This window comes from Azolla caroliniana, unplaced genomic scaffold (assembly GCF_043228905.1).
Source record: "Azolla caroliniana isolate FFs.n. ecotype wild unplaced genomic scaffold, voAzoCaro1.0.p SCAF_105, whole genome shotgun sequence".
Classification (NCBI taxonomy): Eukaryota; Viridiplantae; Streptophyta; class Polypodiopsida; order Salviniales; family Salviniaceae; genus Azolla; species Azolla caroliniana.
Window position 1 is genome coordinate 58,187 of NW_028230540.1, and position 17,112 is coordinate 75,298.

The 17,112-nt window shown below is 38.5% G+C and overlaps 1 protein-coding gene across 1 annotated transcript; it reads right to left on the reverse strand.

Moving 5' to 3' along the window:
* Window positions 1-2,415: 2,415 nt before the first annotated feature.
* On the reverse strand, window positions 2,416-9,490 carry LOC147849251 (homeobox-leucine zipper protein PROTODERMAL FACTOR 2-like). The gene is made up of 11 exons (XM_087337726.1): window positions 9,219-9,490; window positions 8,851-9,128; window positions 7,998-8,139; window positions 7,561-7,749; window positions 6,562-7,374; window positions 5,971-6,072; window positions 5,680-5,886; window positions 4,931-5,105; window positions 3,946-4,226; window positions 3,418-3,513; window positions 2,416-2,801 (listed from the first exon to the last, which is right to left on the reverse strand). Exons 1-11 carry the CDS (start codon window positions 9,264-9,266, stop codon window positions 2,436-2,438), a joined length of 2,697 nt encoding a protein of 898 aa, XP_087193852.1. The 5' UTR covers window positions 9,267-9,490; the 3' UTR covers window positions 2,416-2,435.
* Window positions 9,491-17,112: the final 7,622 nt, after the last annotated feature.

Consider the following 17,112-nt stretch of genomic DNA (forward strand, 5'->3'; position numbering starts at 1 on the left):
TATAATCATCACCATCATCATCATCATCATCATCATAATAATAATGAGAACGGAGGTGGTGTTGGGTCCGAATCGTGTACTAATGCTCCATTGCTATTGCCTGATGATCCTCATCATGTTGGCGCAATAATTAGCAACATTGGTGGTGACCACTTCCACCAAGACCTTAATCATCGTGCAGTTAACACCCATTCCTCTACTGCATTGGTTAATTATCCCCAGGTTAATAATAATACTCATAATTACTCCCACTCCGGTGATGAGCTACTCGCTCCACCATCACTACTATTACCATCGGCATCATCGTCTGGCCCAATCAAGCATCTTACTTATCCCTCCTCTGCATTCACATCGCCCCCAAATTCTGCCCATACTAATTACCTCTCAATAATATTAGACTCTACTTATAATGTCAAGGAGTATGATAAAGATCCCTGCAATATGATGGGCAGCAGCACATCATCATCGCCATCTCATGAATCTACTACAGCGCTACTAAATACAGCCACGCACCTTCTTGCTGTTGAGGAGGACCAGGACCCAGTCGATATAAGCAATCTCTCCTCTTCTTCTACATACGATATGATTAATTCAAGTAATCACATTACAAGCCCTAATCATGAGGCTACCTATCTCCTGACCCATCATCCCTCAATCCTCCCTGTTATTAACGCAAGCAATCCGTGCGAACTCGCCGGCCTGGCGGATGCCAAGTGGCAGCATCTGGTCCCGCCACGATGCCGCGGTCGGGATAGCGGTGCCAGCTGGCACGATACGGATCGCGACTCGGGGGACATATCCTCCGTGGTACGGCCTACCAGCTGGTGCGCTGGGCGTGAAGCTAGCGCTGCCACCTGTCCAGCTACGGCGATGGCCGGGCCTGGGAGCTGTCATATCGGAGACCCTATGGATTATTGGGATGGGCGGAATATGAGTGATGGGTACGGATATACTTCTGTCGAGCAGATTGGAAATATCAGTAATCCGAGTAATAATGGTGATGGCGATGATGGTAACCGCATGAGCAATGACATGGTGTCGATGAGGTTCACCAGGAATATTCCAGGCCAGAAGGGATATTCTGTGCTTCCCCAGGGAATGACAGCCAGGAGGCGGCGGCACCGAATCAGCAGGAAGTTGAAGATTCTGAGGAATCTGGTGGTGCCGTACTGTGGCGGCGCCGGCGGGAGGAGGAATATGGACACGGCGTCCATGCTGGATGCGGCCATCCACCGGATCAAATATTTAAGGGCCCAGATTCATATGATGCACCTGCAACTTGCTCGCGAAGAATCTGCTTCTGCCGCGACCGCCCATATCAATAGTAATTACATGGTGATCAACAATAGTTATAGAATTGACATTCCATTGGATCATCCTCAGTTTCAGCTTCATCTTCATCAATATTATGATAGCCATCGTTACATTGTTGACCCACCTGATCCCTAATTACGCCACTTATGATGTAGTGATTACCCTAATTAGATGGACTTTTAAGAGCTTTTCATAACCTTGAGTTTATAATCGAAGAGGATGTATGATATGTGCGCTATAATTAAGATCTTCCTATTTAAATGGCGAGATGGATTCAGCCCGTTTTGAAATTTGGGCATGGATATATTATTCCACCGCCAACAGAAAACGAATGCAATGTGGGCGAATACTTGGTAAAATGCTGAAGTTCAGCTAATTCCTCCCATGGAGGTGTTTACACGAAAAGATAGCCTCCCTCACTCTCTGTGATTGCTTGAAATGATATGGACACAATTATATTGGAGCTCCACAGAATGATCACGAAGTAGCAATATTCCTCAATCCATTAGAATCATACATTAATGCTCAATATGAATCGCATTCTACAGGTACATCCGGCCATGCTCATATCATATAGTTCATGTCTTATATGAATTTGTTTGTTTACCTCATCATGTGAACTCTAAGTTATAAATTTACAAAGATATTTGAAATATGAATGAAGGATATGTGTCCGGTTTGTAAGTCTTCATTCATAACGAAAGGATTTGCAGGGCATAGTGGAGTGGATATAATTCGTTAATGGTGCTATCCTACATTGATCCAAAATTTGTACTCTGAAAGCTTGGCCTAAGTAAGCATCGTGCAAGGTTTTGAGAAGAGTTCTACTGGATGTATGATATTTTAGTAAGACAATGTGCGATAGATAAGTTGTGCATTCAACTAAAGAGAGAGGCATTAATTTAGCCTGACAAGGCATTAATTTAGATGATAAGAGGTTAAAAACTTTTGGCCATGGCCATTGGAAATGGTAGGTAGGAGGATGGATATGCCACATTTGGGATGGAATCAAAGTGCCAAGAGTTTTTTTTCTTTTTAAATGTACCTCCAAATGAATAATGGTTATGAGTGAGATTAAGAAGAGGAGGTACACATTCATTAGATCATGCATTGTCAGCCGGTCAGTCATAAGAGAGAGAGAGGCTACTTTTGATGCGGGCGACGGTGTTGGAGATTAGCTTGTTCACCGTAGCAACCGATCCGAGGGATAACCTGGCAGTGGGTACATGGTCCACCAGGATCTGGAAGGCCAATGTGAGCAGAGACCCGCCGGTTGGCGACGAGGAGGAGGCTCGATGAGGATGGAGGGGGCCATCGGGGAGGATGGCAAAGCCCGAAGGTAAGAGAGCCACGGAGTCGGGATCTCCCCCGTTCAGAATGCCACTCATTGCCGCTACGTCTATCGGCGCGTACACCACCAGCGAGCATACCTCGTCCGTACAGCACTCTTGCAGGATCAGCATGTTGCTCTGGTTCGAGTTGATGGGCTGGTGTGGACAATAACAACAAATCATGACCAAAAACACACACACACACACTTATAACATGCTTTAGTAGTTACTTTCAAGCATATAACCTGCTTTAATCATGCCTAACATAAATTCCAGTCACCTCACATAAACTGAATCTCTGATGCCAAACTTATCATTCATTGTTCAACTTGGTCCTTCCTAATTTTGTGTCATTTGACATATAATTTGATGTTTATAACTTAAAAGTCTAAGTCTTGCTTGACCATCATTGAAGGTTCTTATTTAACATTGGATGCAAACTCACAGCTAAAATCAAGCATGCATCATAAACCCATATGCCCAGAAAACCCGTTAATGTGTTTGGATTTCTGAGGTTTATTCAAACATTAAAAATCAGGGTATGGTGACCCAATGTATAAGATCTTGACACAACAATCATAATATCTAAAACACACTTATCATATCATAGCCTGGCTAACGTACAATTGATTTATTTAACTTTTAGCTATTGCTAAAACTACTTCAGAAAATCTTGAGCACATAACATATGCATCAAAAAAATAAAAGATTTTGCAGACTACTTTACTCTCCGCTACAAAATAAAACAAGGAAGCAGGAGTTTGTTACTTACGTTTACTCGTAGAAGTGAGACACTATTTCCAGGGTCTGGTCCTTTGGCTATGTAGAACATCTCCTTAATGACACCATTGTTGGATAATATATCCCACTACAAAGACACAATCAGACCTTTTGTTGTCAATAGTGATGGAAGCTAAATTTTGTTCTCAATAATAAATGCATTATTCGATGGAAGCTAAATTTGGTGATGAATGACTTCCACTTGGTGATTGTTTTTTTTTATTTCCTACAATGGTTTATATAATGTTTAAAGCGATTTACATGAAATTTAAGCATAGATTTTTACCCTTTCTAACTGCACTTGGACTGCTATTATTATGTACCAAAGCATTAGTAATAACAGTTATACATGGCCACCCACTTCTAAGTGTGGGATGGATGAGAACTATCACCACTTACTTACAAATGTAATGGATTTTATTTATTTTGATGTATACGTAGAAACTCCTTCACTCTCAATCTTATGAATCTTTTTATTTGGTAGGATAGATTACAAGGTGGCATATGTTATGGTTAATACCTCACTACGAAGGCGATCTGTACGCAAGAATTGGAAAATTTGTCGTGGGGAGGAAGGGAGCCAAAGAGAAGTAGAGGCACTCAACACAATCCCAGGTGGGTGTCCAGGCTCATCATTGCTCTTATGAATCACCACGCGCACATCCTCCGCACCACTGCAATTGTTACCGGCCAATGTCACCCAAGCCTCAGATGTTGAGGACCCTACACCTCCATTGAAGCTCTTTACCATCCTCTCTGCCAATTTTAACATGCTTCGTCGACCCTCTACATTTGGAACCACTACATGATCATCCCAGTTTTAATTAGAGGGTCTTCTAGATTCATACAATCTCAGAGCATTGGATTAGAAGATCCAACTTAGACATCTCAATTATAAGCTTTTGGAGTTAAATGTGCATATTGATCAAGCAACAATTTCAGCCTCCTCCCTATGGGATTCATTCTTGCACTACCTAATGTTTGCTACATTTTATGTTATTCCATATGATTATGTGTTTTTTTTCAAATGGTTTCCCTTCAATATGAGAAGAAATTAACCTCCAAAACAGTAAATTAACAATTAAAGGGTCAAACTCCATAGGATGCCTCACTACCAAACATTCTCCCTGAATCATGACCCCATGTAAATCCAAAGATCAAAATTTTCAGGTGTGTTGTATTTGATTGCTGCATCTATTCGAAAATGATATCGCATGCACCTGGTGCAAAATTTGCTCAATTGCCCGAAATCCGTCATGAAATGAAACACATTATGTACATAAATGTCGTACCAAAAAGCTGATGTGAATATAGTTAAACCCTTTCTATATCTATACATATATGATATATGTATATGTACATATTGTCTCTCCCTTTAATATGTTTGTTTTTCCCCTCCAACTATTATAAATGAACCAATAAAAAATCAATACTAGAGACTCTTTAATACACAAGGACACTTCTTGAAACATATTTCTTTATGCAAAATATTTAGGAATGCTTACCAGTTGAGTCACCAGAAGGGACATTGTTAGCAAGCACACTTGCAATCCTTTCACATTGTCGTTGCAATGTTGACAACCACCGAACTGCACCAAATGCCATCCCACTATTAACAAATGATTGATAAAGATTGTGAACGCCTTTAGTATCAACCTCTACGTTCTCCACCCAAGTTACCTGAATTGAAGGCAATATACATACAAATGTTGAATGTAGACTTTGGAAGGCAATTATATGAATAGATTATATTGTAACATTACCTTAGTAAAAGAAGAAATGTTATAATGTAGTCATGCGATTGCACAATGCGTGTTGAGATGTTGTTCTATCTATCCATTTTCTTTCTTATCATTTATCCTAGTACATTGAAATAAAATGTGTGTCGTGCTAACTATGGTGAGGGTTAAACCGTCATGTAAAGATTTTATGGCCTATTTACATTTGTTTCTTGATTGTGCTTGTTGAATTCAAACATTCCGCAACCAAGAAAGTAGCTTATTAAGAAAACTCATGTAATAAATTTCATGTAAACCTTATTGATGGCTTACGAAGTGTGGAGGATGTAAAAAAAGATGATGCAATATGAGTTGTAAATAGATCCACGTACTTCAAAATGGGCCTAAAAGTGATTAGCAATATTCATGCAAACAAGTATTTCTAGCAACACAGTTGTGAGTAGCACATGTTAATCTCAAGAGGCCAATCAAAATCACAATGATAAAATGAGTAAATGCCCAATAATGCTTCTTACCTTTGAGTAACCATTTGGCATCTCCTCAATAATGCAACCAGAAGGTCGTCTCCTACAACGTAGTAAAGAAGGAGGTGGATTCCCACGGAGGCTATCAATGGAAACGTCTACCACTACCCAAAAGTGGTCGACATGCTTGGAATAACGAAGAAAGTAGTTCTCTCGTGTTGGTACAAGAGGTGTTGGTATTTGGAACTCTGCATACATCTATATTCGAATTGTTATAATCACCATACATCATATACTTGATGTTAATATCAACATAACATGTCATTCCGAAAATAATCTCACCAATTGTATAGCACCATCATATGTTCCGGCGACACCCATGGAAAGAACTTCTACTATCCGAGCTCTCGAGATAATTGAAGAAAACATTTCTTTCCATTGAGCCTAGCATGAAGCAACATGAGATGAGGGGTCACTTGCTAGTGGGAGGGGCGAATTGCACATCCCTTAAAAAATATTTTATTCGCATAACAAGTATTTTTACCAACACTTGATGAACATTTTTAAAAAGGGACCTTGCTTTGTTCCTATGATTAATTTCTTACACTTTGACATTATTATTTGTGCAAGCTTCCTATATATATATGTACATACTACTACTACTACTACTACTACCACTAGTACTATAGCCTTACCTTGATATAGCTATATGTAATATGTATATGTATCTATGTATCTATGTATTGCTTGATTGCATAAACACAACTCACTTAGGTGTGGTGCGATAATGTGTTGTGTCAAGAGATTGATCATTAGCGGCTTCTATGAGAGAGAAAACATGGTGTGTGTCGGTGGGTGGGTGGGTGCAAGAGAGATTATCTAAGATATGTGTGTTTGCAGCATCAGAATAGATTAGAGAGGTGTTTTTTTTACCACATCCATGAAGGTTTCCACGAGAGAGGCAGAGTTCATGATGACCAAGCCAGAATGGCGAGTGACCTCGGACGAGAGGCCGAGGGGAGTGGGTCCGATGCCGCGAGGGAAGCGGCGGAAGTAGGCTTGCAGATCCAAGCAACTCCCTCCACTACAATCGGCATCGGCATTACTATAAGTAGTAGTGGTGGTGGTGGTTTGATGATTATTGTGGTGGTGGTGTTGGGCGTCATGATGGGCATGATTAGTGGGCACCACCCACAATGGGTGGCCATGTGAACGCGCCATCTCGATGAGCTCCTCCATGGATGCGACCGCCAGCTCCACGACCAATGGCTTCTCCCCCTCCGTCAACCCAAGTGGCCTCGATGCGATCTCGGCAACCGTAGGCCCCAGCTCCTCTACCTCCCCCTCCTCCTCCTCCTCCCCCCCTTCCTCTTCCATATTCTTATTAATATTTCTATAATTCTCCCCCACATGCTTCATTATCTCCTCTTGCCCCCCCCCACCTCCTCCATACATCATTGCCGCTGCCGCCGACCCACCATTATTCCGTTCCCCCCGCATCATCCTCATCATCATATTCATCATCATCTCGCCGCCTCCTCTTCCTCCTCCTCCTCCTCCTTCTTCGCTCGTTATTTGTCCCCGGCCTCCTCCTCCTCCTCGTGATGCCCGGCTACCCCCCGTCATCATCGAGTTGTTCGTGACCGGCACTAGCCCATCACCTCCTCCTCTTGTACTTGCACCGCCACCATTACTCACATTCTTCCTGCCTATGTGCTTTGTCACCATATTCGTTATCCGGTCGATCTGCGATAGCCATCCCAAATGCCACTCCGACATTTACATTTTCAGAAATCGGATGCTCTTTTTTTTTTCTTCTTTAAAACCAGATTGCAATTATATGGATTGTTAATGGGCGGGCCAAAGTAGTGGTTACAAATTGGATGGATATATATTGGCTAAGAATGGATGTGAATGAAGAATATATATTACCTCCTCTTTTAATCTCACGTTCTCGATCCGGAGCTGTTGCTCTTCTAGCGACATCTCGGCCACACTCGCCGGTCCACCGCAAGTTGGGCACGACACATTCCTCACTGCATCCCTCAACGCACAATTCTCGGCTTTCAGCTTCTCATTCTCCGTCCGGAGAACGCCATTGTCTTTCCTTTCATGGTGCGCCTAATCAGATATATATAATCAGTAATTAAGATCATTATTGAACCCCCGGGATAATTAATCAATATCATCTAACTACTAAATTAACATCATTATTGAAACCCCCCGCGATTAATCAATATCATCGTAGCAGCATGAGTATTCATCATCATCTAAATTAATTGTCAAATCAATGATCTTCACTTGTGATGCATGGAATGCATCATGTGACATTAGAGATCCTATGGGTGTTTGTTGGGAAATGCATCTACCTTCATCTGGGTCCTCTTGTTTTGGAACCAGAATTTGATCTGACGCGGAGATAACTTGAGCTCTCTGCTCAGTTCTTGCCTCTGCTTCTCATCCGGGTGAGGGCACTCCTTGAATACCCTGTGTGTTCCCACAGCCAAAAATCTCAATTAATCATCAAAATCTTCCGACGAATCATGATAATACCATCTCTTCATTACAATCTATACACGAGTGTGGGAAAAATTAACCCACAGTGAGAGGTCTCACTATAATTTGGCCACTTAATATGTGAGAATAAGATTAATAGAGGTTTCTACTTTCCGGAGCTCCATTATGTCTATTGTCTTAAAATCATTATTGCAGAGATGGAGATCACAATGGCAGCTGTTGGTTTTGTTAAGCCTCGGTTGCTCACAGAATTTCATGTATTGGAATAGATGATCCACCGAGTTTAGCTAAGTTTGTGAATTGCGATTACAGGCCCAGAACAATTGCTGGCTTTTAAATATTACTGTTAAATATCATCATAATTTGCTTCATATAACAGATCTATAATCCTATTTGACAACATTTTACATCAAAGGCACCTTAACCTCTCATGATGATAGGTTTGTTAAGTATGTGAATGAATCGATTCCCCTCTAGTGTTGTGATTCATTGATTGAAACAGGAGACAGAAAAGGATTAAATTGGGTTTTGAATAACCAACAGTCCAATTCTTCCAAAACTGTGGACCTAATACCCCCCCTGCCTCTGCAAGCTTTCAAATTATCGGTCAAATTTGGGGAGGCCAACTATTATAAGTAGGCCCAACTAAGCAATTAGCTACTCAATGAATGAATGGATTTGCTGGCTAATCAAGAGTCGACTTGCCTTTCCATCTCTTGGATTTGGTGTGTGGTGTGTCGATGGTATCGTTTCTTGGTGGGCCGAGTGACACCGTCACCATTAATCGTGTCGATCTCATCATCATAATCAATATCCTCCAAATTCTCGCTATTACTATCTGATAATTGATCATTGCTTGTTATATTAGCTATACGCTCCTTGTTCTTATCACAGTTATTCTGATTTGTACCCAAAGTAAACTCTGGGTGGTCGGCCTCCAGCATCATTTCCATCCCATGTTCATTCTGTGGTGGTGCCACTGGCTGTATCAGTCCAAGAATGGATTAATCATTATACACTAATAGAATTATTGAAAATCTGTAGATTAGAACTAGAATGTATAGATTAATTACTCGCGTGATCGTCAAGCCCGATGTTGATGAGGATTTGGGCAGCACCATATTGACATGATCCTGTGTACTAATTACAATACATCTGTCCCTCTGTATATAAGATCTAGGTCATTAAGGATGGATGAAATTAGGAGAGACAGAGATTAATTAAGAGAGGCAATTAGCACAAAACATTGTGGATCAGATGAGATTAGCGCTTGTTACGTCATGTGATAAGGCTAGGGACATTAGGAAGGCCTCCTAAGGCCCAAGCTGATTGTGCATGTGGTGGAGAATCTTATATTATTATATGAGGACATTATTATAATTATTTTGTCTATGTGTATGATATGAGATTGAGAAAGAACAAGTGTGGTAGCCAAATATGAATGTAAGATAGTGTTGATGTGGGACGGTGGGAATTGATCATTAGGTGTGTCGGAAGCGTGTGTCAATAATGGGGTAGAAGTTGTCGATTCATGGCCCCAGTGTGGCTCGTGATACGCTGAGAGAGAGAGAGAGATACATAGATTAGATCGGACAATATGGATGAATGGATGGATGGATAGATAGATAGATGGATAGATAGATAGATAGATAGATAGATAGATTTTAATAGTATATGTCCGCAATAGTTATTCGTCGAAAAAGGAACGTCTTCGTGAAAGGTGTTTCGGAGATGCCGTGAGATACTCGAGAACTCTACTAGAATGTGTTAAGTTTTCGCACCTTATAGTCCCCCCAATATTAAGACTAGGAGGTTTGAAATGTCGTGTCCGAGTCTGAGGTTTCGTCGCCCTCTCAAAGTCCCTTTCAAAAGTCCTTTAAAAGCACTGTTAGCTTCAGTCACATTGGTCATGTATTGCTTCCTTTTCTCCTCGTTAATGTGCCAACAAACACCTCGCTCTATGCATCGAAAAGGGAAAGGGAACACACGAAACGGTCTCATGTACATTGCACCATCGAGTGAATTAAAAGTAGGTGAACCATTCAAATGGATGTACCTAACCCCCATGGTAGTTCGGAGAGGGGTAGATATATTTCGTTACATTGCCTTCACATTTGGTAATCTTGCACAACATGCCATCTGTAAAAAAAACTTCAAGTCTACTATCTATTTTGCAAATGACACACACCCATCTTAATATTCCATTTCTCATTCATCCAATCAATGCTACTTGTTTTCTTCACACATCCAATCTTCTACATTAGGACATTGATGCTCGACATCCTCTCTCATCTACGCAATTATATTGTGAAGTGTTCAAATCGCCGATTCCTATGTTCATTATTTACCTATTGGCCATGACAAAGGAAGTGCACTAATGTAAATAATTTTCTATCATTATTTTTACCTTAGTAATTTCATTGCTCGATGTAGGGTGACCCCTAAATAGGGGATGGGTACAGAAATTTTGTTGGCACCATATTCCAAAGAGCGCTTCATACTTTCAAAACATCGGTTATGAAAAGCGAGTGACATGAAATAGTAAAATATCTTCGAAAGTAAACCCATTATGTTGGCTTTCTCGTGCGCCAGTTATTAGTATAGGCGGTTGTTTGGAGTTAAATTCAGCATAATAAAATATTTCATCAAGTTTGCACGGGGATGTTTGTGCCTCGCTTGTGTTTAAGCCGTATGATTTTATGATTCCTTCAGCTTGCTAGTTGATATTCACAAAGGCAAAAGTTATAAACTCATATGCAATGAAGTAAGCCTAACTATTTGTCTCAAATTTTCACAATGAACACCATTACCTAATGTCACTATTGCAAATGTACTTTATTTTGAATGTTACCTCAAGTTTGAAACTTAAGGTGTTCCTACCAAACTCCCTATAATGAGACAAAATGCTTTAAATTGTGAAGTTGATACAATATATTGTATGTTATCAACTTACGTTACTTTCAATTGATATTTGGAGTCTCTACAAATGTATATGCATTACTATTAGATATAATGGTATATTCAAAAGTTCTATCACTAGTACTCAACATTGTGATTTCTTTTCCATTCGAAAAGTTGAGAACTAATTATATCTATTGCTATCACAGTTGTTGTTGCATTGCTAGTACATACATGGGGAGTTTCAAACTTGATAACTTTTGAGGATGCTTTTCATATTGCTCCATTAAAGTTGCTCGTGACTAATTGGGAAGTTGTTATACATGTTATTTTTTGTGCACATGGCAATTGTTGCTTGTTCAACATAAATCACCCTCTTAGAGCTTGAAACAAAGTTTAACAATTCAAATGTATATTTTCCTCTTGAATTTCCTTGTGCATGTGTTAAGAACTTGCACACACACTTGAGCTTGGTTCATATCTAATTTAGTTTTGGTATTCAATTTGACGAAAAAAGTTACTCCATACATTTCGCAATTCTAACTTTTTTGTGGACACAAAAAGAATCAAATGACTTTAGTTTAAGCCGATGTCTAGTCAAGGTAGATAGTACAACCTCACATCCATAAAGTATGTGGTAAATAGAGCTTATTAGTTGTTCTTGATGAGGTTCTTATGTTTCCTCGTGTTGCTCTCTAGGTGTAACATACTGACGTTGTGTAGGCTTTGTGGAGAAAAGTTCCATTATATTATACCCCAAAGTTTGAGCAAGTCTATTATTATCAACCGGTAATAAGCGTTGATTGGTTCTTTTTCTATGTTGTTTCTCCTTTCATAACGTTAATGATCCATCCACGCTCCTATCCTTTGTTCCATAAAGGAATAACCGTTTGTACATGTGTTCGTTAATTCGAGGTGCACATGCTTCGACAAAGATCTTATACATAATGTTGTATATTATGGCATCTCTATAGTTGTGCATTCCCCCCCTTGTCCCTTTTATTTACGGATCCTCTTTATTATTGTTCATGTTAACGTAGTCAAGCAATACGTCTCTAATTATTGATGAAATTAGACAAACGTGCCCCAATTGATGAAAAGAATAATGCGACTTCCATTTACTAGATACTTTATCAAGGTAAATTGTACAACCATGCCACCATAAAGCTTGTCTTAAATCCACTTTGTTGATTGTGGCTCTTGCATTTCCTTGTTGTCTGGTTACCATTTAAAAAAGACCAGTGCAGGCTTTGTCACAAAAGGTCCATTATATTCTATCACAGTCTTTGTCTAAGCCTTAAATATCAATACTAATACTTGATGGCGAGTTTTTTTTCTATACACTTTGTTTCTTGGAATGTTAATAACTTCACCCAATGCATCTTTTTCTGAAAAAAGTAGAAGTTTACTACATGAAGTGAAGTGCACACATGCTTTAGCAAAAGTATTGTATATATTATTGTGTGATAGCATGATCATAGCTCTATAGTCATGTATCTTCCTCTCATTCTTTCTTTGTAACATGAAATGATATCTATGATAAACATGGTAGTGAAGTTGGGCAATGTTTTAGTATTAATAAAAAGAAGAATGTGATCGTTCAAATTACAAGTCATCTTTCTACCACGATGTTAGTCAAGTCGGGTAATGCTTTGCTATTCACTAGTTCTATAAATATTCCTTAGGTACGTTTTCCAAATATGGCTTATTTGGTTAGCTTTGTTGGGTGTATGTGTTTGCCTTATTTGGAGAGAAAACTATTGATCACCTTTTTCTTCCATCTTTTTTGCGGCAAATGTTGCTTTTTTAGAAGCATGATCTAGTCTAATGTAGGACCGGGAAAGAAGGCAAACTTGATTAAAACATATGTTGCTAGCTATTATTTGGGAAAAAATCTTGCCAAAAAAGTGAAAACAAGCTTGCCCAAACAAAATCTCCCTTATTATAAACAAAAGGGTTTGATAGGTTGTGGCATGTATGCCAATTTAATCCTAATATTCTCCCAAGGAATGTTGGAATTTTATGTTTGGTTGTAAGAATTTGCCTTGGGTTGTGGGTTGGGAGGGTCTCTCTTCCATTAGATTGATTCATGGGAAACGAAGCACAAGCATATCGGATAGTTATCGGAGATGTGTACCACCACCACCAAGAATTGACTTGTAGTGAGCATTCATATTTAATTTATTGAGAGCGTGTGTGTGTGTGTGTGTTGTGTGACACATGCTAATATCACATATGCTTAAATTCATGAAATCCCAAATGAGAAGCACTAAAATTGTCTATGTTTGTCGATGCCTCATTGCCTACTACCATTGAGTCATTTACATAGGGCAAAAGTTAGATTTAAATAGATTTGCAAATGCTTGCAACGAGGAAATGCATAATGATTTAAGCTAGATTGGCTATTGTTGTGGGGCCAAAGAACTATGGCATGTGTTTGGACATAGTTGTTTACCCCCTACGAAAGGATTGTTGGAGGGTTATCATTACGAGTAATTTTCTTCTTCCTTTTGATGCATTCTGAAAGATAAAAGACCTTCATTTGATATTGCAACTTTTTATTTTTGAGAAGCTTTAAAAAGTTTTGGAAGTTGATTTTACCAAAGGTAATGCATATATGTATGTACATATATTCAATGATATTCTAGCAATTTCATTTTAATGAATGCCACAACCATATGTAGCTTCTACTACATCCAATTGGACTTTCTCATCTCAATCTCGTTATCCCCACTCTTTTAATCCCGCAGGGGGTTGGGTCCATGCAACTGGATCAGTTTGGGTTAGCTTTTTTTTCTGCCCTTCTATTTAGTCTATCTCTCCATGTACGTGGTTGTGCTTCCCTCACTCACTCAGGGGAGAAGAACGTCCCGTAATCTTCAACCGATTCTGCGCTTCAATGTAATTACCAGGGAACGCTATACTGTATTTCTATAGTCGGCATACCAAGCTCACTTTGACCAACATGCATACAAAGACCTTTCTTTTTCAATGGATCAAAGTACATGAATTTACATATATTTTTTGGCATGAATATGTTTTTATGAATAAAAATTTCGTGAAAATCTAGCTTCACATATATAATGAATAAATAAATTGTGTGGTGCTTATAGGAAGAATTGTTCTAGAATAATGTCCCTTTTGAGTATTTTATTATCACAATTTACTATAACACCAGCTTCGGTAACCCATCCCTCCGACTAGCACAACTTACATGATCCCTTTTCTGTGACTATCTATGTTCCCTTTAAAGAGTATAATATAAGCACGGTTTAAAACATGGAAATGTCTTTTCCATGGTTTTATTTCTTTTCTTGTGAGAGTCACAAAGTTACTTCTTTGGTATCGGCTAATTTCTTCTTTTATTTGGATATTTATATTGTGAAATGCACATGAAGGCATGCACTTGCACTAAAAGGTCACCACAATATTATAGTTATGAATAAATTGCATTTGAAGCATATAGATATTGATTTAAAATCAAGGCTTCAAAATAATTTTGGGGTATATGGATAATGTAATAAAGTAAGTGAATCCATTGTTTTGAAGAGGGATCTACCAGCAATAGATCAAATTAAATGCATTAAGAGGAGATGGAATTCTAGTGAATGAATAGTTTGTACTATAATCACTCCATCAAAGATAACTTTCTATACAATTATAAAAATCAACTTATTATTGTTTCATGTAACATTGATTCAAATTAAAGGCCAGTGTCAATGTCTCAACATTTCAATATAATTACAACACATATGTTTTCAAATTTGGTTACTAACATTTTACCTTCGCGTGATATTTCAACAATATTTCCTTTATATAGTTCAGGGTGGGGAGGTTGTAAGTTAATCAAAGATGTGAATGTTACAATTTCACAAGTTGACATATGTATATGTAGATTCACTCCCCAACGTATATATGTATTTGCTAAATTCAACAATTTTGCATTTACATGGGTGGAAATTTCCAACAAGATGCTTAGAAGATTCCATGGAATGGATTAATCTCCTATGTAGTTAGTGCATTTAGGCACCATGCAAGTAAAAGTCGACCCGGAAGAGGAATGGTACAATTTTCTAAATCTCAATAATGAATTGGTGAACATCAGTATGTATTGATGTAGATTTTGGAAGTCTATAAAGTCTAACCCATCAACAATAGAAATGATGTTTGTACAAAAATAGTGGTTATGGATCCCTAGAGACCGTATTTTCATGCATTACATTAGATCTTTTGTTTTAAGCGGAACCATTTGCGTAAATGGTGGCCCTTCGGGAAACAAAAACACAACACATTCTCATGAAATTTATAGTAAATAAAGGGAACAAAAAAAACCGATGCATTACATCGGTTGTGGTGGAAAATTTTAATATATAATAATATTATGCACAACATCAAGTTGATTCGAAAAGCCTTAAGTACAACATCAATTTTATTTGAAAAAGTTGTGTTTCACATCATATTATTGTGCATCATCATCATCATCATGAGATTATTCATTGTGATGTCGCCATCTATGGTACAATCATTGATTGGAGGCAATTCAACAGCATTCCATACAATCCACATTATTCTCAACATTTTCAAGGCAATGTTGGAAGCATAGAACCTATAGTTTCAATTGGAAGACCGAAACACGTGTGAACCAAGTTGGGGATATCGTGGTTTGAAAACAAGCAAATCTATAGGACTTTCTACACAACCTGTATGACCCATATCAAATGAGGATGTGTTTAACACTTGAAAGTTGAAACCATGCATCTGAGTTGAGTTTTTGATACAATGAAGTACAATAGTGATTACCTTTGAAAACTTTTATCTTTTGGATTTTCAATACCCTACATTACTATGGTGGGGGCATTGAGGATTGAGGGGCCATTAAATTAAAGTATTCATATACATACTACACTTGAGGATAGGACAACCCTTTAAGGATCATATAGCACTTGGTGTTGTGTCGATAAAATGTCAATGTTTTCACTCCATTTTGGAAATGGCTATAACTTATTCCGTCACAAGGGTTTAGTAGGTTGGAAAGGTGTGGTTTTCATGGAATATGAGAGTTTTAATTAGTCATTTATTTGAAATATGTTTTAAGATATTGTAATGTAAGGCAAACAAAGATTTCAAGACGATTACGATGATTGTGAATTCTTATTTGGACTAATAAATGGACATTGTTTTTTTTTCCAGAAAAAACACTACTTCCCATTAGTTAGCAAACGAAATACATCAAGTTCAGCCATAATCAACAAGTTACAAAACTCACATTATTCCACACAAAACTAAGCATAATCCCCACCCTACTATTTACAACAAAAGTATCCCGCTAACTCTTTTTACATGGTAACCACATAATTACATCTTCTGTCCACTAATGGAAGCCAATGACGAAAACAACCATCTCAGTGCTTGGTAGTTCCATTTAGGCCCTGACGCTGAATTGTTATGTTCTTCTATGGGAAAACCAATTACCATTCAACTCAGTGTTATTGGAAGAAAAACAACAACATTCAAATCGGTTTGTGAAATTAGACATGAGTTTCAAGGTCTTATGAATCAACTTCCCATATTTAATCTTTCATTGCCGACAAAGAGACATTGCATTTCCTGGCTCAATTAAATCGGTTGATCCAGCCATCAAAATTACTTTGCAAAACAAACTCATGGAACAACACACTAAGCCTCTAGCTACAAATTTAGCTCTTCTGTGTGAAAGGCTTTAACCTTTAATAGTGCTACCAAACCATGTTTAAGAAGTGGGGGCATAGGATACTATGGTGCCGGCATGGGAAGCATACTGGAGGCAAGAGGTATGTATGTATCAGTATGTATGCATGTATGTATGTATGTGGGGAGAAGAGGCTAAGATGAGGCAATGAGACAGAAGATTTAACAAGATCGATAACAAAGCTACACAAATTAGTGTCCATGAATGGTATTGATCTACTTGAGATCAATCAGGTGGAAAACCCCTTTCCATACATTGTATAGGGTGTGATCATGAATTCTGTTTTTTACCCTAACATTAAAGAAGTTTTTTCCTAAATTTAAAGATGTGCTTTTTGCTTA